Here is a 21,070-nt window from a genome sequence, read left to right as displayed (position 1 = left end):
TCCGGTGGGAGACATCAAGCCAAAAGATGATGAAGATGATGTACAAGTCATTAACCGACCTTCTTCATCAAATGTACCACAAGATGGTGAAAAAGATGGGAGAGTAGAAAATGAAGATACTCATATCTCCCATGAGCAAATGGTGGTACAATCACAAGATGTTGATGCTCCACAACCTCCTCCTCAAGTGGTCAATAGAAGAAATTCACCTCTCCTACAAGATCATCCACAAGATCTCATCATAGGGAGTCCAACAAAGGGTGTGATGACTCGATCTCAAAAACTTACTTCATTTATTGCTCATCACTCTTTTGTCTCTTGCTATGAGCCTACCAAGGTAGAAGAAGCTCTTAAAGATCCGGATTGGATCAATGCCATGCATGAAGAGTTGAACAACTTCACTCGCAATGAAGTTTGGACTCTTGAAGAGCGACCAAAAGGTGCAAGAGTCATTGGAACTGAAGTGGGTGTTCCGTAACAAGCAAGATGATCAAGGTGTTGTTGTGAGGAACAAGGCAAGACTAGTTGCAAAGGGGTTCTCTCAAGTTGAAGGTTTGGATTTTGGAGAGACCTTTGCACCGGTTGCAAGATTAGAAGCCATCCGTATCCTTCTTGCATATGCATCACATCATGAAATGAAACTATATCAAATGGATGTGAAAAGTGCATTTTTAAATGGCTTTATAATGAACTAGTCTATGTTGATCAACCTCCCAGGTTTGAAGACCCTAGATATCCTAATCATGTTTATAGGTTGTCCAAGGCACTATATGGGCTTAAGCAAGCCCCAAGAGCTTGGTATGAGCGCCTTCGGGACTTCCTCATTGAGAAGGGCTTCACCATTGGGAAGGTCGACACCACTCTATTCACCAAAAAGCTTGATGGGCATATCTTCATTTGTCAAGTATATGTTGATGATATCATCTTTGGATCATCAAATGAAGACTCATGCAAAGAATTTGGTGAATTGATGTCGAAGGAGTTCGAGATGTCAATGATTGGTGAGCTTACATTCTTTCTTGGTTTTCAAGTCAAGCAAATGAAAGAAGGCATCTTCATCTCTCAAGAGAAATACACAAAAGATCTTCTCAAGAGATTTAAGATGGATGAATGTAAGCCAATCAAGACACCAATGCCTACAAATGGACATCTCGACCTAGATGAGGGAGGTAACCCGGTTGATCAAACTCTCTACCGTTCTATGATTGGTAGCTTGTTATATTTAACCGCATCTAGGCCCGACATCATGTTTAGTGTGTGTATGTGTGCTAGATTTCAAGCTAGTCCTAAGGAAACACATTTAATTGCCGTAAAAAGAATCCTTAGGTATCTTAAGCACACACCAAGCATTGGTCTTTGGTATCCCAAAGGAGCTTTATTTGAATTAATTGGCTATTCCGATTCGGATTACGCCGGATGCAAAGTTGATAGAAAGAGCACATCCGGAGGGTGCCATTTGCTTGGTAGATCACTTATGTCTTGGTCCTCCAAGAAACAAAATAGTGTGGCTTTGTCCACCGCCGAAGCGGAATACATTGCCGCGGGTGCTTGTTGTGCACAAATATTATACATGAAACAAACTTTGCTAGACTATGGAGTAGTTCTAGAGAAAGTACCTCTTTTGTGCGACAATGAAAGTGCGGTAAAACTTGCAAATAATCCAGGTTCAACACTCTTGCACCAAGCATATAGATATCCGCCATCACTTTCTAAGAGATCATGTGGCTAAAAATGATATATCACTAGAAGGTGTAAGATCCGAAGATCAATTAGCGGATATCTTCACTAAACCGCTAGATGAGGCTACATTTTGTAGATTGCGGAATGAGCTCAATGTACTTGATTTTAGTAACTTCACTAAAAATTGAGCTTGTGTTGTCCCTTGCATTCATTGTAATATACAACATGGTTAATTTGTGGCAATGCACATAGGGCTTGTCTAACATGGTTAAGATAACCGCCGAAAAGCGTGTGAAGAAGCTTAACCTTGGATCAAACTTGACAAGCAACTAGATTTACTTACAAGTATTGCATATGCATGAATGTTGTTTTGTCGTTTTGTTCCATTTGCCCTCTTGTTGCCTATTTTCTTAAAAAGAATTATAGCCTAAGGCAAAATATTTTGAAAAATATGAGGGTTTGAGAGAGGTCACTCACATCAGTCCCAATTGGTGTTTATTTGGATCTTATTCAAGTTGGGACTTGATTGGGAACAGGCAGCGCGAAGGAAGTTTGAAGATTTGCTGAAAAGGTGCACCGGACGCTACACCGGATGCTGTTGTCCAGCGTCCGGTCAGTTCACAGGAGGTGAACTGCTGATGAAGGAGTGACCGGACGCTGCGTCTGTGCGTCCGGTCAGGAAGGGTTCAGCGTCCGGTCGATCGAAGGGTGCACAAGTTGTACTGACCGGACCCTGCCTGCGTCCGGTCATGGACCACCGGACGTGTTCGGTCCCTGATTCTAGAGGATTTGGACCTCTCTGGAATCAACCGGACGCTGGGTGGTAGCGTCCGGTCGCTACCACCGGAGCGTCCGATCAGTGGATCTCGCGCGGCTTCAGGACTCTTTTCCCCGTTTCCTCTTCTGTCGTGTTTTGGGGGATTACTTAACCGTACCACCGCGTCCTCTGTCTGCATCTTGCCTTTGCCCTAGCCAGCGCCGCCGCCTCCTCGCGCCCAAGCTCGCCACACCGCCGTCCGGCTAGCTTCACCCAAGCTTTCCTAGCGCAATCCCACGCCAGCCACGCACCGCCGCGCCCCTGCGCCACCGTGCCAGCACAGCATGCACCTGCCGCCGCTAGCTCGCGTACCACCGCTGCTCGCCCAGTCATCTCGCCGCCGCGTCACCCGAGAGCCCACTGCCAAGTCTCACTACATCATCTCAAGCCGTGTGCCCTTGCCCTACCACCTCCTTGATTGGTAAGGCAAGATTCATGTTTTTTTTCTCTCTTGATCTCTACTTTGTGACCTAGATCATATTTTCAATGCACTAATTCCCCATTGCAATTCAGGGCCTTTGACCTAACCCTAGCCGGTTCCGAGATTCCCCGCGCGACATCTTACCTTTTCTCGGATCGCTGGTCGTCAGGTAGAAAGCCATTCGATTCAAATTCGCATCTACATTGCTTTCTCTATTAGGGTTTCGCATCTATTAGACATATGGTATTTATTTGTATATCCATCTATTCTATTGTGCAGCGAGTCGGTTCCATTGTGGTTCTTGTGGCAGTCGGCAGTCAACTCGGAGCCAAGCTCACGAGTAAGGATCGAGGCCAAGCCTCGAAAGCGGCAGTTTGACAGTTGATCCTCATCAGCGGCAGTTCACCATCTTGTCAGCTCAGATGGCTCGCACCAAGAACGTTGGTGGTGGCCCAGGTGATGATGATCGGAGGCCCCCGCCTCGCCAGCCAGCCAGATCTAAGGGCAAGTCAACCAAGCAGGTGACATCCAAGAAGCGGAAGTACCCCGATGCAGAGACAGCGAGAGCAGCAGCTGTTGCAGAGGCCGCAGAGCGTGCCGAGAGAGGTGGTGCCCACAGCGGAGTTGTCATTGCAGATCAGCCGGTTTCACCAGCACTGAGAGCTGCGATTGAGGATGTTGAGCGTCATCACGGGAGTCCAACTAGGACTGCCACGTTTGCAGGATGACGGGTTGCAATTGAGGAGGGTCCAGTCAGCTCAGCAGTAGCCCCCACCAGCAGAGCCTCAGCCAGCCCAGGAGACTCAGGAGGGTCAGGAGACCGAGCCGGCACCTCAGCTACGCCGCCCGAGTCGTACCAGTGCTACAGTTCCACCGAGGCCAGTTACACAGCGCAGAGGTTCACGTCCTCCGCCCAGACCTCAGGGTCCGCCTCCAGTGGTTCACCTCGACTTGAGGGCCGCCACCGCCAGACAGGTTCAGCAGCTGCGATTTGTTGAGTTTGAGGTTTGGTTTCCTCCGAGGAGGGATGAGAGAGCAGCTGAGGGGTTCTACACGCCACTGTAGGAGGATTTCTACAATGCTTATCTCAACAGTGGGGCAGTGTTCAGATCTCAGAGAGTCTATCAGATAGAGTCTATTATGGCAGCAGCCGGAGAGAGCATTCGGCCATACTTGTCATATTTGCCAGGACTGTCAGATCTGATTGGATGGACGGGGATATATGTACCATCTTGGGTCCATCAGTTTTATGCTTCGCTCTACATCGATCCACATCACAGATTCATTCACTTTGCCTTCAAAGGCAAAGACTATAGAGTGATGAGTGGTAGAGCCAGAGAGATACTGAGGCTACAGGAGCAGCCTGTCAAGATGCATGAAGTCTGTTATAGACAGCAGGAGCCTCCCAGGCGTCCTCATGGAGGGTTGGTGCCCCCTACAGATTTAGTGCGACATTGCTTCAAGGAGCCGTTTGGAGAGGGGTCGAGCAGGAACCCCAGTGACTTGACTCCTACAGCTAGAGTACTAGAGGCCATCATCAGGAGGACACTGCTTCCTAGGTTGGGATACAGGGAGGGCCTGACTCGCTTATAGCTCTGGCTTCTTAATGCCATCATGCAGCAGACAGTATTTGATATCTGGGATCTCCTGCTTTCAGAGATGGAGGATACTATAGCTGAGGGATTCAAGGGTCACAGGCAGCTTCCCTATGCTCACTGGATCACGTTCCTCATCCGCAGAGTAGTGCTTGATAAGCCCCCTGGCATGATGGATGAGTATACAGGTGCCACCACAGAGTTCCCAGCTTACAACCTATCACAGAGGATCAGGCACACCACTCCTCAGGCACCCAGACAGCCTAGCCATCGTCCCGACGTGCCAGAGTCCGCAGCTTAGCAGGATGAGATCATCAGAGGGATTGCAGCCACTGAGGAGGAGGAGCTAGAGGCACAGCAGGAGGTGAGCGAGTACAGTGACAGCTCTGACGACGACTACCAGCCTATACCTTAGATGCCTCCACGCAGACATGATGTAGAGGCCAGTAGCTCCAGTTCTGCTCCACCTGCTCCGCAGACAGACCCCGCTCTCATTGTTATTCTTGAGCGGATGCAGCAGGATCAGACACGATAGGCATAGGAGACAGCTGCCAACTTCGCACAGTTTCAGGCTCGTCAGGACGAGTTCCAGCGGCAGCAGCAGCTCCTTCAGCACCAGCAGTTACTTATGCAGCAGCAGCTCATGGGTTTCATGCAGCATGTAGCGACAGCCATTGGGATCCCACTGCCACAGCCTTCGCCCCAGCTTGCACAGCCTCCTACCACTTCGACGACTCCAGCAGTACAGCCCAGTGGGCTCCAGAGTCAGGGACAGCCTCCAGCTCAGTTTGCTTCACCTCCTATACAGGTGTCCCAGTGGTTAGCCTCACCCGTGGTAGCCCCGCAGTTCACTCCATTTCAAACGGGCTTCACACCAGAGCAGTCTTCCTCGCTATTCGTGCCTGAGACGTCAGTCTCCAGGAGTCTTGGAGCATCCTTCAGCGAGTTGACCAGCATGCCTACTCTGCCTCATATGCATACCGCCGGTCCGTCTACAGCAGCTCCAGTCGTAGTGACTACTCAGAGGCTCCCCTCGTCTGTCGCCTCGTCAGATCCTACGACAGACATACTAGCAGCTTCCTAGGCAGCACCAGCCCCAGCTCAGACCCAGACCGCTTCAGCGACACTTCCTGCTTCAGAGGGTCAGTCAGTTCAGAGCTCAGGGTCAGATGATGATGGTGCCCAGTTCCATCTTGCTCCACGTACTTCAGCGCCTGACTCGTCCGCTGCAGCCCCGCCGACCGACCCTTAGGTTTTGGTGTTTGACGCCAAAGGGGGAGAGGGTGTTCGAGTATGTAGTCTCAGGGGGAGCTACACTTAGGGGGAGCTAGTTATCTAGTATTAGCTTATTATATACATTTGGAGTTTTATTTGTGTGATACACTATTACCTATGCATTCGTGTGTTTACTTTCATGCATACTATTATATATATGTGATAGTGCTATCTACGTGATTGTGATATATGACATGTGTGATTTCTACTTTGCATTATCTATATGTCATATCTCTTGTGTTATGCTCATTTGCGTTTTGCTTCTGCGTTTATACTTCGAAGCAAATGAGCTTTGTTACTTGTACTCATGCTTAATTCATATCCTTTGAGTACATTGTGTTGGTTTGGGTCATATAAGCTTGCCTAACTCTTTTGTTCTTATCGATAAAAGCTTATATGAACCAAGCCCTTCAAAAACCTCACTCCATAACATACTCGAGGTGGTATTGTCATCAATCACCAAAAAGGGGGAGATTGAAAGCATCTAGGCCCCTAAGTGGATTTCGGTGATTAATGTCAATACAATATTACTATGACTAACGTGTGTTTTGCAGAGGCAATTAAGTTAGGTCATGGTAATGGAGATCGATTGGGCAATCGAGGTTGTCATGCCCCTACGATGGAAATCGTTTCGGTTTTCAAAGGATGGACGACAAGGTTAAGGATGACTAGTTCTAAGTGTCGATTGAAGTTGGAGAGACACTTAGAGTAGTTTAGGACTTTGTTTTTCCTTTGGCCGTACTATGAAGAGGGGTATGAACGGGTAGCTTGACCTAGTTGAGTCTAGTGAGTTAGGTGTGGTGCACACTTGTTAAAACTAGCTCTAGGTAGCTCCTATGAATGCCTAAGATCCTTTGGACCAAACTTCATTCACATATGATCGAAAGTTGGAAGTGAATGGAGGGTCAAATACTGACCGGACGCTGGCTCCGGTGCGACCGGACGCTGGCCGCAGGGTCCGGTCAGTTCATTTGACCGTGGAGATCAAGTCTGGTGTGACCGGACGCTGGAAGGTCGTGTGACCGGACGCTGAGGGCCAGCGTCCGGTCGACTCCAGTAAGGGTCCAGACTTGAGAAAGTGCGACCGGACACGTCCGGTCAGTGGTGACCGGACCCTGAGTATCCAGCGTCCGGTCGTTTACAGTAAGCATCCAAGAGCGACCGGACGCGTCCGGTCGGTACTGACCGGACCCTGTCAGCGTCCGGTCATCACTTGAAAACTGTTCGCGGGTTGAACTGACCAGAGCGTCCGGTCAAAGCGATCGGAGCATCCGGTCATCCCGCAGAAGCTCATAACGGTTCGTTTTTCAGGCTGCCTTATAAATAGAAGCTCCACTCGTGAGTGGAGCAACTTTTGCTCATTCCAACAGCTGAGAAACACGTTTGTGAGTGCCAAGAAGAGCAAGGTCCTAGTGAGGTGTTTGTGATTTGAGAATCCAAGAGAGTAGCCTCACTAGCAAATCAAGAGTAGCAAAGTGTGCATCCATCTTCTCATTAGGCTTCGCGTGGTCAAGTGAGAGTTCGTGTTTGTTACTCTTGGTGATCGCCATCACCTAGACGGCTTGGTGGTGATTGGGAGCTTGGTGATCACCCGGCGGAGCTTGTGGGTGACCCAACTCAAGTTGTGAGCGGCTTTGGGTGATTCGCCGTGATGGAGTGTCGAAGAATCAACCCGTAGAGAGCACTTGATCCTTGCGCGGATCAAGGGGGAGCTACACCCTTGCGCGGGTGCTCCAACGAGGACTAGTGGGGAGTGGCGACTCTCCGATACCTCGGCAAAACATCGCCGCGTTCCTTTCTCTCCCTATTTACTTTGAGCACTTACTTTGAGTATTTACTTTGAGCAATTCAATACTTGTTTTATATTCATAGAATTGCTATACTAGAGTAAGTTTGGAACATAGGGTGCAAGTCATTTATGCGTTGATTTGATAGAAACACTTTTCTAGGCACAAGGGATTAATTGGGCTATCCGTAGGATTTGATTATTGCAAGAAAATTTAGAATTAGCCCAATTCACCCCCCTCTTGGGCATCTTGATCCTTTCACACTTAATCAAATAGGCCAAGATAAGTTAAGTATTGTTTTGTGTGATCACCTTCCAATGACGTGTGACGGTTCCAACGTAATCAAACATGTAGTAAGATCTGAAGCTTCTGAATCAACACTTTTGCAGGAAAACGTTCAGATAGGTTGAATCAAGCCCTATCTGGAAGGGCTCTTACCAATGCCGTCTCCCTGCTTCTCTGGCATTACAGAGAAGCTGGAGCCTGTGAACTAAGAAAGGTGAAGCCAGGAGAAGATAAAGAGCAAGAGCTCCAAGCTACGATGCTAGTGTAGGTGTACCTGAATGTTGCTTTCTTAAAAGCAGAGGTTTTCCTTTAAACAAAAAAACGGTGCTAGTGTAGGTGAAGCCAGAGCCCCCCACTTAAGCTCTGCAAAACGAGCCCTCTGAGTCCATATTTGTTGATGGTCAGGACTGTATACATGTTTGAAATAGAATTGGGAGCTGGAAATCTGACTTGCCCGCTTGCCTACCAAAAGTTACCACAAGCTTCAAGATTTGTATGACATGCAATTCTCGGCCTGTTCGCTGGGTGGTTTCTGGGCTGGTTTGGGCTGGCTGGTACTGGTTTATTGTGAGAGAAAAACACTGTTGGCTGGCTGGTTTGGGCTGGCTGAAACCAACAAGCGAACAGGCTGTCTGTTTCCAGAACAACACTACTAATATCAAGGAACAGACATACATGTCTCCTTTAGTCCATTATGATGTCGCCCATGTCTTCGTATCCATGATTGGCAATATATACAGCAGGACCAGGCAATTTACTTTAGGGTACCGACTGCTGAAATACAACTATGTAACACGACAACTTTCTATGCCTAAACCTTCACTATGCACCATTGTATGCTCACAAGTCCTTGAACATAGAAAGCTATATCCCTATTAAAAAATGTCAATCCTAGAGCATCTTCACTTTGACTTCTTTCGAAATCGTTGGCGCTTCTTGCCGCCAGAGTTGTTACTTCCATCCCAAGCACTTCCCCAGAAAAACAATGACATCCAGAATAGAACAGCAAAGAAGATCCGTGCTCTATCCTGCAAACTTGACAGCTTCTCTTGCCAACCTGTCAAAAGAAAAACAAAATTAATTACAGTGTAGTGTGCATGCACTTATTAACTAAGCAAGAATCTTGAGGGTCAAAATAGGCCTAGTGATAGGATACCATATGATAAAACTTACAAGAAGTTGACAGTTGACACTACAGAAATACTTCGTTCATGAAACTGAACAAACTGTCTAGATTGACTGTTCCTCAATAGATCTAACATCCTAAAAAATATTTTGCTGACCATCACAAAAAAACTGAAGCAACCTATTTCTATCTAGATTTTCTGTTTCAATCACTAGTTTCGGAAACAGTATGTAAAACTAGGAAGTCATGACTGAGGTCGCCGCTCATGAACTAGGTTTATAAATAACACCAAGCAAGTCAGTATTTTGGAAATTACAGTGTTTCTTGATGCTGAATATTTTATCCTATAAAGAAGCAAAACCAAGGAAAATAAATCCAGCAAGGCCTGCTTTTTTTCTATCAGGAAATACAATATTCTCTTTTAATAGATGTCACATGTCCTATCGGCATGACTTGCCATGCCTACCAAACTTTTTATCAAATGACGCACTGCTTTCTCATAAGGCCCTACTCCTTTTTCATAACCACAAGAAATTAGCTAAAATCCATTCTTTGTATACAGAAGATTCAAAATTCACTGTGAGACAGGGAGCAACTAGGAGGGGTGAGGAGCTAGTCTGTAGGAAGTCTCATCATTTACAGTGGTGAGAGGAATTCACAGACACTTGAGCACGAACAACAATAACTGCTTCCTGCAAGTCTGCATCCGAATTTGTGATGCTATATGTGGGAAACATGCAAAATATATAGCATCAGTTATTCTGGGACAACAATTTCTAATCTAGTCTCCGTATGCTGATTACTGGAGCATCTTCCTCCTATCTTCTGGGCTAGTTATTATATATATACTCCCTCCATTCCAAAATGTTAGTTTTGTCCTAAGTCAAACTTCTCTAACATTGATCAAGTTTATACAAAAATATATTAGCATATACAATACTAAATAAATGCACTATAAAGACACATTTCATGGTGGATGTAATGAAATAATTTGATGTTTTAGATGTTGGTGCATTTTTCGATAAACTTGGTCAAAGTTAGAGAAGTTTGACTTAGAACAATGCTAAAACGACCTACATTTGGAGCAGAGGGAGTACGATGATGGCAGATAAACACTATCCTTCCAGTTGTACAATCAAGAGTTTCACTTGAATATGGTAGACCGGTAGCTGTGGTTTACACTCCTAGCCAAGTATAGTGATCCTTCCTCTATTCTCCTACTATCATGCTGGGTAACTGCTATGTGCTATCTATACACCATCTATCATTGCTAGTAAAAGTCAATTGATAGCTATATTTGCAACTAGCACCTTCCAGTTTGGTGCTGCAAGATCTTGTAATTCTGCTACATATGTATCAGTTTAAGCCTATAGGATATAGAGCTGTTGATTATATTGAAAAAACACACTTATGGTCTACAGCTGCATGTACAACCTGTACTCTGTTATTGTATGACTAAGCATTCTAGTTTACTTGAGTAAACTGAAAGTAAGCTGGAACACGGAATGTTTAACCTGGCCATGTATCTTCAGTTGTACTATTGACATTGTCAGTATCTTCAGTTGTACTATTGACATTGTCAGGACAAGGTCTATTCTATTGCCAACTATGGTTTACCTTACCATCTAATGATAATCTTCAATTGTACCGCTTCACTTAGTGAAAGAATTAACCATATCTTTCCAGATTTATCTGACAGCTACTGTGAGGTTTTCACATCCAACAAATTAATGTCATCACCTGATACTTTAAAGTCACATAATTAAGAAACAGAATTCCAGTTTATAGTCATTCTAAGTTTCTAACAGCTTATATTCTCAGCATCGATAAGAACTTGGTCTTGGTGTATACAGGCTGTACTTGCTTCACCTCTCCATAGTTCAATTTACTCATTGACATGGTTATATGTTGTGGGTTGCCGCACGAAACAAACAAAATTGACCCTATATGCGGGTTCGCAGGCCAACCCACTTGCATCCCTACTCATTTATCACACATGGGACATGAGCTCTTCACAGGATGCAGTTCAGTATATCATAATCCTCCAACAATCACACAAGCATTTGGCATCAAGCATCAGCAAGCAAATAACCATCATACAATCATGAGAGGATCAACAGCAGCCACACTACCATCCAAACAAGATCACACATGCACAGATGAACACCAGGTATACGATTAGCAATTTTGTGTCTAAAATAATTTTTGTGTGAGTTGTATCCGGATTGAACCTATCAAAAAATGTAGATAGCGAGTGGCATTAAGTATTCAAATGATTGAACTCTGGATCTGGAACACCCAGAGCCAAGAAATTGCTCAAAACTAAATTTGAGGCCAAAATTCCTCATTCGATGTGCTTCCAGTTATGACAACTTACAGTGTTATCTTAACTTGATCTACACATGAAAAGATATATAGAAATAGAGATCCCAGATTCCCAAAGCTAGTACAACTCTTCTGGTTACTCACTCCAGATAATGTGTAATCGTTCAAAGAAACCACTTCTTTTTTCTTTTTCCTTTTTTTTTTCTTTTTGCAAAATTTCAAAAAGGAAGTGCACCCTTCAGTTATGAATCTATCTTGGGACTGTGTCTGAGAGAACCAGGGCAAGCTAACCGTGCGGAGACGGAGGGGGCTCTGAGGAGGGCGGCGAGGGCCCGGCGGCGGCTCGACAGCGTATGATGCCGGGCAAGGGACGACAGCCTGGGCCCAGAGCAATCGGGGAAGGCGCAGCGGCGGCGGCCGACACTGGTGCTGGCCAGAAGCGGAGGCGGGGAAGGGAAGGGCGCAGTGGCCGGAGGCGCGAGGAGGAGGTTGCGGTGGAGGCGGGGGCAGCTGCAGGGGAGGTCGGCATCGCCATCGCGAAGGTTTGTCTGGAGGGTGGGGAAATACGTGGCTGTCCGGAGGTTTGGCGACTGGAGTTGTGGTCACTTGTTGACAGCCTGTTCGCTTGTCGGTGGACGAGCCTGCGATGCGGGTCCTTGCTGTTCACCTCCAGCGGGTGGTGGACGAGCTGACGGCTGGACCTGGACGCGCTCCCAGTGCCAGCTGTCGCTGCTGCGAGCCTGCGATGCGGGTGGTAGGCTGGTAGCTGGGTGGAGACGTGGAGTATTGCCGTGAAGGATGCGGGCAAAAGAGAGATTAGGTTAGGGAGGGATGAGCTGGCCTGGGACCGATCATGACCATGTTTGGCCGCCCACGAAACTATTGTCCACGTGATCCAGACAGTGTACCTAAAGCAAAGCAGCAAACCTTCTTTAGATAATAGCAAAGCAGCAAAACTGATCACATGGACTGACAAGCAACAAAGGTAAACGACTACAACTGAATTGAGAGATTAAAGACACACACAAAGGGTTAAAAGATAGTCTGGAGTTAAACGAAGCCAACCTCCTCTATATTAGGGTATGGGATTACACATACAACACATATATAACCGCCCTTTGATGCTCTACATTATCTCATTGTGTACAAAAGAATATCCTCCTCAAATATCAAGTCTCCTCTATGTCATCTAGCATCTATAATTTATATGACCAAATATTAACGTTGCTACTCTTGGCGCAACATATGCCCAATATAACATGAGAATCATGTAAACCTAATCTAGATACCGTCTGGAAACATAGACGACATGCGTCTGATCTTCAGAATGTTCTAACTAGCAGGAGCCAATTACGGTCCTGCTATGCTTCCAAAGCTGTGAAGACTGGTGCCAAACTAATGTAAGCTCCTTCATGGACACTTTCTGGGTCTCCTGGAGTTCAGGAAAAAATCATGCACATAGCCAAGATATCGCAGTTTATTAGTCGCGAGCCGCCTTGTTTCTCCAAGCAGCAATGGGCTTTGGAATGTTGTCGAAACGAGGAATGGGGAGAGGAAGAGCAAAAGCATCTGTATTTATGCTCCACTTGCTTGCTGACCATATGGATGAACTTGTGTTGGTTTCTGGCTCCTGGAACTCTGGAGTGCTGGATGATTTCCTTACAGTTTGCACACCATTGCCAAACAAAGGCTCTGCCATTGCAAAAAGATTCTGCTGACTCTTGTTCATGTCTGGTCGATTGCTAGACTTTGGCCTCAGTGCCAAGCCTTTTCCAGCGCTTGCCAGAAAGTCACCACCATTTTCCTCCCTCGGTAACAGCTCACCATCAGCTTTCTGGCGCCGCCTTATAAACTTTTCACCATCACCATTCTCATCGGTATCACCATCAAGTGAAGAACCTATCATCAAGCTTCTGGTTTTCCTATTCTGAAGAGGGAATGGGTCGGAATTTGGTGGCTCCAGCCACGGCTCAACATCCAAAAAAGCAAATTTGCCTTTACTGTAAACTGCCATCTCAGTGCCTTCACTTGTTTGATCTCTCTTTGGAGGTGGTGCAAGGCCATAGTATCCCTGCAGAAGACTCATAGCTGGCGAAACTTTGGGCTTTGGTGTTTTCAATATTGAATCCAAGATATCTTCGTGAATGCGGCGTGGAGTGCATTCCCTGAAACGACAATATTATTATGTCATGTAAGGCGTATCATAGAAATAGCAAAAATGGCCTGGAGAAGACTTTATACGATGTAATTAACTATAATTATTGTGGAAAGCCTTAGACTCGACAAGCTAGAAACAAGAAGCATTTGCTGTAATAGCAACTAGAGAGAAAGGCTAAGATTTTGGGTGCATAACTCTGAAAACACTGCCACTGTATTCACCCAAAACGTCGCACAAATGTCAAATGTCTGAAGTACATCTACTTTGTGACATTATTTTAGACATGTACAGATCATAAATGCTTCAATGCTTGAAGGAGATTACCACAGCCACATAAGCAGAAGACAACTAAGATGTATTTGCATAGTGGTTCACATGAACCATAAGCTCATATAGTGCTCTTCACATGTTGACTACTTTATGTCCATAGCTAATACTGCAGTCACATGAAGACAGCTTAAAATTGCCAACATAAATATGCTAAACCGTCTTAGATATGCCACATGAATGTTCATACAGTCAGACCCAAAATATCAAGTTATATGCCCACTAAATTGATTAGCTGCATGTCACTAAAGAAAAAAATGGCTACAGAAAGATTCAAGGACTCGAGACTCCTTTGGTTAAAGGGTGTACAAATTGCTGACAGCTCCAACACAAGGTTATTGCGCATGCATATTTAGTTCAAATCAGTTTTTCCATAACAAACCGAATCGAACTCCAGTGCGTGGGGTGGCAGGTACCTAACAGGCCAAATCATCTGGATAGTACAGAAGACCAAAACAACTCAAATAACTAAATATTAAATGTATAAAAGGGAATAGCTAAAGAAAAACCACTGCTTGCATTGAACGTGGAAACAGGACATGACAAAAAGCTTAATAACTCTAGCTGCATGTTTAGATTGCAGCAAACGTGGCAAGTCGTTTTTAATATTTTATACATCTAGGGTAACGTATTACTACCACATACGTAATTCAAAACCTCTTTGGGACTAGCAGGTGTGAGATGACTTCATAATTTATTTTCAGTTTAGCTTCTCTCTCCAATAACGGATCTCAAAGCAACCTCAATAATTGATGTGATGGGAGAACGTTTCCCCTGGTTGTAGAAAGTTTTTTTTTTTTTTGCAACAACCATGCAGTTGAAACTTGAAATGATAAGAAACATCTTGCATTAGACTACAAGGCTAAGCTTCCTTTTCAGTTGCTATTTCAAGTTGTATTACACACAATGATTTCACATGGCAATAGTTGAAGGCATGTATTCAACCACATTGCACTAGTGCCCTAGTCTGACCCTGATCTTGACATGCATTTCCTGAGTGAACTTGTATTGACTCTTTAAATAACTAGCGATTATCGCTTAACACACAAAAAATAATCAAATGCTTTGTCAGAAACACACAACATGAAACACACTGGTAACATGGTTTATGTAGCATGCCATGCTGATGCTCGGTACAATTTCAGTCTAGCTACCTGTCGTCACTCTCATATGAACCATTCTGCTGGTAAGACGACGGAGGGTGCCTCCCCGGGAGTGGAATCCGCAGTGTCTTGTGTGCAAACATCTGGAGGTCAGTTGAGAGGCCGTTCAGCCTCTTAATGTCGGCTACCTACACAATCCGAATACACCAACCATTCCAAAATCAGTTCACCAGAAATACAAAATAGAGAGTGGTTCCACCCCAGAAGAACAGCTACCAAGTTAAAGAATGCTGCTGTTTAATATCCCATCTGATACTCCAATATAATATTAAAACCAGAGGCCCTAAACAATACACAGCAGCACATCACTCCCATCGCATTTTACCTCGACGCCGTACTTGATAGCGACGCCCGCTAGGGTGTCCAGCTTGCGCACCCGGTGTAGCATGTACTGCCCGCACGACGACATCGCCGGCGGCGGCGACGACGCCGACGGGGACCAGGACTGCGAGGGCGACGACTGCTCGACGGCTACGGTGGCCGCAGCGCCCACCTCCTCGATCTCGCCGCCGAGGCCGCGGGCCCCGCCGTCCAAGGACCCATTGGTGCGCGGGAAGGCCGGGTCCTTGGGCAAATGGGGGCGGCTCATGACATCCGGAAGCGCGGAGGGGGGAGATCTGAGCGCGGAGGGCGCAGATTCGGGGCGGCGTCCCGCCGATTCGCCGTCGGTGGCGGCGGCGGAGGATACGGTGTAGGAGATGGTGCGATGAATCGGCGAGGAGAAGGGTGGGAGGGAGGGGAGAGGGGAGAGGATTCGGGCCACTTTGTTAGAGCTCCAGCTCCGGTCAAAATACCTTTGGCTTCAATGGCGGAACAGATTCTCCTGAAGCAGTTTTTGACTATTCGGCAAAACAGCTTCTTTTGATAATCACAAAGGATAAATTATTCATAATATATTTTTTCTTTTTCTTTTCTTTTTTTTTTCCAACCTTGTCTGTTCGGTCGAACCACACGCGGCCTATCAATCTATCCAACGCATCTCCTTCAACCTCCGGCGCCTCGCAGCGCGCCATGGGCCGCGCTTCTGCGCCCGTGCCAGCTCTGCCCTCCACGCCAGCTCTCTCCTCCACACCTGGCGCCCCTGCGCTTCGGCGTCCGGAGCTCCGGCCACTACGCGAGCTACACGGCCATGCGCCCGCCCTCCCTCCCTCCTCGCATACGCCTCCTAGCACTACCGTTGCGGCCGCATCCTCGTGCGCCTCCGCCAGCCATCCTTGCGCCGTCCGGGGCAGACCCGACGCCTCCGCATGAGCTGCGCCCCAGCACAGGCGCGCCGCATCTGCCTCGACGTCGTACGAGCTCCGCGCCGCCATCGTGCACCCCGTGATGCCCCTACGCTGTCGTCGCCCACGCCGATGCGCCTCGGGGGCAAATCAGGCCACTGGCCGGTTCTGGGCCCACTCTCTATCGCGGAGCCGGAGGAAACTATATTTTTTGGCTCCTACTCTCTCTCTCCTCGTCTCTCTTAGCAGATTTCCCGCGGCTCCGAACGCGGAGCGGAGCCATTCTCTAGCGTTTGGCTGGTGGAGCAGCGAAACTGCTCCTGGAGCTGGTCCAGGAGCCATACCAAACGGCCCCGAAGAAGGAAGAAGGGGGCGCCGCGCTACAAACGTGGCGCATGGGAAGTACCCCCATATGTGCTTCAGACGTTTTTAATCGCGTCATCATCATAAATAAAATATTGAAAATGAATCTCCATTTCTATCTTTTTTTTTGGAACATCCATTTCTATCTATTTGAAAAATGGAGGCTTCCACCTAAAATTGATGATCCCTTGGTGTTTGAAATGGTCCCTTCATCTTAAAGAAAACCATTGTACCAACTGTAGCAGTAGGAAGTTAGAGAACCATTGAACGAAGCTCACATAGCCTTCGTCTTTTTATTCTTCCTCCTTCAGCGGTGTTCTCTATCCTCGCCATGACTAGGCCCGCCCAACTTCCATGTTTGATTGTTTGGCGAAGGAGAAAATCATTCATCTGTGTCGTTGTTTACCAGTTGTGTTGTCACAGGCTCATGTATGGCTAGGGATGCAACATTGTGCGTAGTTCTAGGTCACTTGACTGTACAATCATCCATATTATTTTATTTGAATGGCTTCCATGGATCCACCGTTGACCAAATGACGCACAGAAAACAAGCAAAGGTCTACCAAGCCCACACAATCTTATCTCGATCCAAGCAAGCAATAGTCCCTTTGTCTTCAAAGCAACAACGTAATTAGGATGTGTTTGGTTGCAGCCTAAAATTTTGCATGGACAGAACCAAAATTATTTGTCATGTATTTAGTTTTTTTTTTTTGAGAAACTTGTCATGTGTTTAGTTAGAGGCCTCGACAACGTTCTGAATAGGCAACTACTTCCTCTACTAGACCATCAAAACTAAGTGCCTAACATTTGTGCGCTACCGTGTGCTCTAGTCATTGTGGTTACTATAAAATATTTTGCACAGCTCCACCGGTCAAATTTCTCTCTTAGTGTTCTCTTCCCATCTTTCTGATAAATCTCTAATTTGCCATCAAGCCGTGTTAGATAATCCACATCGTATAGCTTATAATAAGCAAAAATATAAGCAAGAACAAATCCAAAAAAGAATGAGAATTCTAACAAACCCAACCAGAAATTGGGATGCTGACGTGGTTGACTCCACTAGTCAACTACCCCAAGGTTAATCGGATTGTCCATCTTTGTCGACAACTTGCACCGATCCGACATAATGTCGCCTTGTGAAAATAGGTGGTCGATAAAGATGGATGAAATGAAGAAAAGTTCATCTAATAAGAAACACAGAGATAGATATGTTTTCCTCTTTACTAAAGTAATACTCGTGTGGTTGTAACATGTGTTTTTTTTTGTTAGCATGGTTCGACCAAACAATGAAACAAACCACCATTCCAGCTACCGGGCAAAGTAAAATAAAATCAACGCACTCAAGTTGCAACAAACGTGCTCTGAAGACCTGGAGCAAGCCAACCACGTGACACTTCGACGCCCCCATAGGTTTTATGGAGAGTTAAATGCATTAGAGGACCATAAACTTATATGGGTATTTCAATTAGATTCATCAACTTCAAAAGTAGATTTTGAGGTTCATAAACTTTTAAAGTTATACATCATAGGTAGGGGCGGATCCAGGGCCCAGGCTGCCCGGGCTGCAGCCTGGGGCGAGTCCATGTAGCCCCTTTAACATATGTGGTGTTTAGCCTAAAAAACTATGATCTTAATTAGACAAAAGGAGGCCTAGGAAGCAAGATCAGACTATTTTGAACGTGAATCAACAGCTCAGTCCGGGGCGCAGCCCCGTTCTGGATCCGCCCCTGATCATAGGTCCATACCCTTTCACATATGCATCTTATGCTGACATGGTGTGCCACGTGTGTTGTACTGCTGTGTGCGTCTTCTCTCTCATGTTTCTCCCTTTTTTCTCTCCCTCAGCTCTCTTTAAACATTTCATCGAGCATGTCTTGAGCGACGTCGAGCTTGCAGTACGCCTCTCTTTTCTCAGTATGCCCGTTTCCACTAGACACATGCTTCAGCTGCTCATTATGGGCACCTGGGTGCAGCCCCGCGAGCGAGCGGAGTAGCCAGTAGTGGTGGCATCACGATGGCGTTTGGCCTGATGGTCAGCCTGTTCGCTGGTTGGTTTTTGGGCTGATAAGGTCGGCTGATGTTGGTTTGTTGTGAGAAAAAAAAACATTGTTGGCTGGCTGATAAGCCATAGCTGAAACCAACAAGCGAACATGCTATGTTGATGCGCACGCCCGAGCACGCTAGCAGCTAGCTCCTCAGCCACCGCCCGTACTATGCGTGCACGTCGAGGACCATGACTTTGGATATACCTATACTGGAAGCGCTCACGTAGAGAATGGAGTTGGCATCTAGGTACCAAGACATGCGCCGATGCACGGCGTGCTTCAGGGAGGCCACCACACGCATGCCATATGTTATTACTCATACTACTCCGTAGCAGATTTGGACTAATATAATTAATTACGTGTTCCACAAAATATCTTCACGTTTTCATTGGCCTTGGTCGGTATGTACTGCATGCCTGGGACACGTGCATTGTTGATGGAGGAGAAGCCAGTGAACTGGAGCTCTGGTTGAGCTAGGAACACCTTGTTGTTCAGTCGATAGCTATTGTTGAACGCTGAGATCACCTCCACTGCGCACTCCAACATTGCTCGCTCCATCATCTCGAGCTTTGTTCATGGCGTAGTTCACCACCTCGCAGGGGGTGTAGGCCGCGTCCAGGTCGAGCTTGGCGGCCATGGCGTGGCCGACGTTGTCCTACATGCCGACTGCCGGCAAGGATGACCTTGGCGCATTTTCACTTTTCAGAGGAACTTGCACGTTGCGCGTCAACGCCATCACGACACTGCTGCTGCTGCATTTACTCATGAGCCTGCACCCAGGTGTCAACGACATACAGATAAGCAGTTGAAGTGGCTGGTGGAAACGGGCATGAGGATCGAGGCGTGCGTGAGCTCAACGTCGCCCAGGACCTGCTCGATGAAATGTGTCCGAGAGACTAAGTGGGAGAGGGAAAAGAAGAGGGACATGAGAGGGAAGACGCACATGTGGCACGACACGTCAGCATATGATGCATATGTGGAGGGTTATGGGCCTATGGTGAATAACTTTAAAATTTTATGGATCTAGAAATCCACTTTTAAAGTTGATGACCTAATTGAAACACTCATACAAGTTTATGCATCTTTGGTGTATTTAACTCTTTTATCAAAATGCGTCTAGCCCCCTTCATAAATTTTGCAATTATATATATTATATAATTCATTATACAATGTTTGTGTTAATTGGCTTAAATAGCTTGTTCGTTTATTGGTTTCAGTCAGGGCTTATCAACCATGGTACAGTATTTTCCTCTCACAACAAACCAGCGAACAGGCTGAAAATCAACAAGGTTGGTCCTTGAGTTTTGAATCTTGGGTGGTTCTATGATCAAATGGAAGTTTTTTTCGGAAACGTCCCGTCCGGGCACGGCTCCTGTGCAGCAGACCGACCTCTCAGGAAAAAAATCCACTCCGCTCATCCGCCCGCCGCGGCGTGGATGAGCATTTCCAGGCCGCTCATATGTTCGTCCCGCCACACCCCCTTCCCCACCGCGTCACGTTCCCCGCCGTGGCGTCGTGCCGTGCCCTTCCCCCTACCGCGCCACACCCTATCGTCACGAGCGAACTGCGCTACACGACTACGGTCGAGCGAGCAGAGGCGCTGGAGTAGCAGCAACAGGGCCGCGCCGACGGGCACGAGCCTAGGCCACGAGCAGGCATTGGAGAATTGCAGGAGGGCCGCACTGCTACTGCATTGGCAAGCTCCATGCGCCGCCGCCAACCTCCGCGTCGGTGTCGAGCTCCTCAATGACGAACATCCATTCGCCCAAGCAGCAAGGTGACATTGCGCTGAATGCGCATGTTGCAAGCGTATGTTTTAAGTGTTTTCAGAGATATGTTGCATGTGTTGCAATAGTTGTACACGTATATTGCAAGCTTCCGTTTCCAATGTTTCATCTATTTTTTTCAGACGTATGTTGCAAGTATGTCTGTTTGGATGTTGCATATATTTCACACATATTGCAAGTGTTTATCTACAGCGTATGTTTTACAATTGTTTTCAAGTGTTTTTCATGCATTTTTCAAGTGCTTCAGATGCATCCTTCAAGTGTTTCATCTACCTTCAAACGTATGTTGCAAATGTTACATCTGCATATTTTAAAAGTAGATCGGATGTTACATCTTCCTCCTCGATTTCTTTTGCCTCGCCTCGGTCTCCTCCTCCCGGCGCTGGCTAGACATCTGTCGCCCCCTCCCTCTCTTCTCGATGCTAGTGACGTTTGAAGCGACGTAGGTCCAACATGGGCGCGCGAAAAGGCTGCAGGCGTCCGGATGCTCCGTCCATATGGACATCCGGACCCTAGCAAGCCCTATGTTTTTTTTAATAAAGATGCTCGAAAGAGCGTCTGATCTTAAATCAATATGCTAGATCAAAAAGAACTAATTTCTTTCTTCTAAATTATAAGAGTGAAAGGGAGTAGTGAACAAGTAAATATCCAAGAAAACAATGGCTAGTACTCCCTCGGTTCTAAATTATAAGT

The 21,070-nt window shown here is 46.6% G+C and overlaps 2 protein-coding genes across 2 annotated transcripts; both read right to left on the bottom strand.

Moving 5' to 3' along the window:
• Window positions 1-8,518: 8,518 nt before the first annotated feature.
• LOC136531153 (uncharacterized) lies at window positions 8,519-11,946 on the bottom strand. Its single transcript, XM_066523883.1, has 2 exons — window positions 11,603-11,946; window positions 8,519-8,917 (listed from the first exon to the last, which is right to left on the bottom strand). The coding sequence occupies exons 1-2, from the start codon at window positions 11,844-11,846 to the stop codon at window positions 8,763-8,765; spliced, it is 399 nt and encodes a 132-aa protein (XP_066379980.1). The 5' UTR covers window positions 11,847-11,946; the 3' UTR covers window positions 8,519-8,762.
• A 469-nt stretch (window positions 11,947-12,415) lies between these two features.
• Window positions 12,416-15,711, bottom strand: LOC136531057 (uncharacterized). Its single transcript, XM_066523810.1, has 3 exons — window positions 15,285-15,711; window positions 14,951-15,087; window positions 12,416-13,476 (listed from the first exon to the last, which is right to left on the bottom strand). The coding sequence occupies exons 1-3, from the start codon at window positions 15,546-15,548 to the stop codon at window positions 12,792-12,794; spliced, it is 1,086 nt and encodes a 361-aa protein (XP_066379907.1). The 5' UTR covers window positions 15,549-15,711; the 3' UTR covers window positions 12,416-12,791.
• Window positions 15,712-21,070: the final 5,359 nt, after the last annotated feature.

Source organism: Miscanthus floridulus, chromosome 1, assembly GCF_019320115.1.
Source record: "Miscanthus floridulus cultivar M001 chromosome 1, ASM1932011v1, whole genome shotgun sequence".
Lineage (NCBI taxonomy): Eukaryota > Viridiplantae > Streptophyta > Magnoliopsida > Poales > Poaceae > Miscanthus > Miscanthus floridulus.
The sequence above is the reverse complement of the archived record's forward strand: the minus strand, read 5'-3'. Positions and strand labels throughout refer to the sequence as shown.

Excerpts from the sequence above, each read along its gene's own strand:
- LOC136531153 (XM_066523883.1), bottom strand. The coding sequence starts at position 11,846 with ATGGCGATGCCGACCTCCCCTGCAGCTGCCCCCGCCTCCACCGCAACC. Across the intron at positions 8,918-11,602 it reads GCCCCCTCCGTCTCCGCACG|GTTGGCAAGAGAAGCTGTCA; the intron begins GTTAGCTTGCCC and ends TTCTTTTGACAG.
- LOC136531057 (XM_066523810.1), bottom strand. The coding sequence starts at position 15,548 with ATGAGCCGCCCCCATTTGCCCAAGGACCCGGCCTTCCCGCGCACCAAT. Across the intron at positions 15,088-15,284 it reads CTATCAAGTACGGCGTCGAG|GTAGCCGACATTAAGAGGCT; the intron begins GTAAAATGCGAT and ends CGGATTGTGTAG. Across the intron at positions 13,477-14,950 it reads TCATATGAGAGTGACGACAG|GGAATGCACTCCACGCCGCA; the intron begins GTAGCTAGACTG and ends TTGTCGTTTCAG.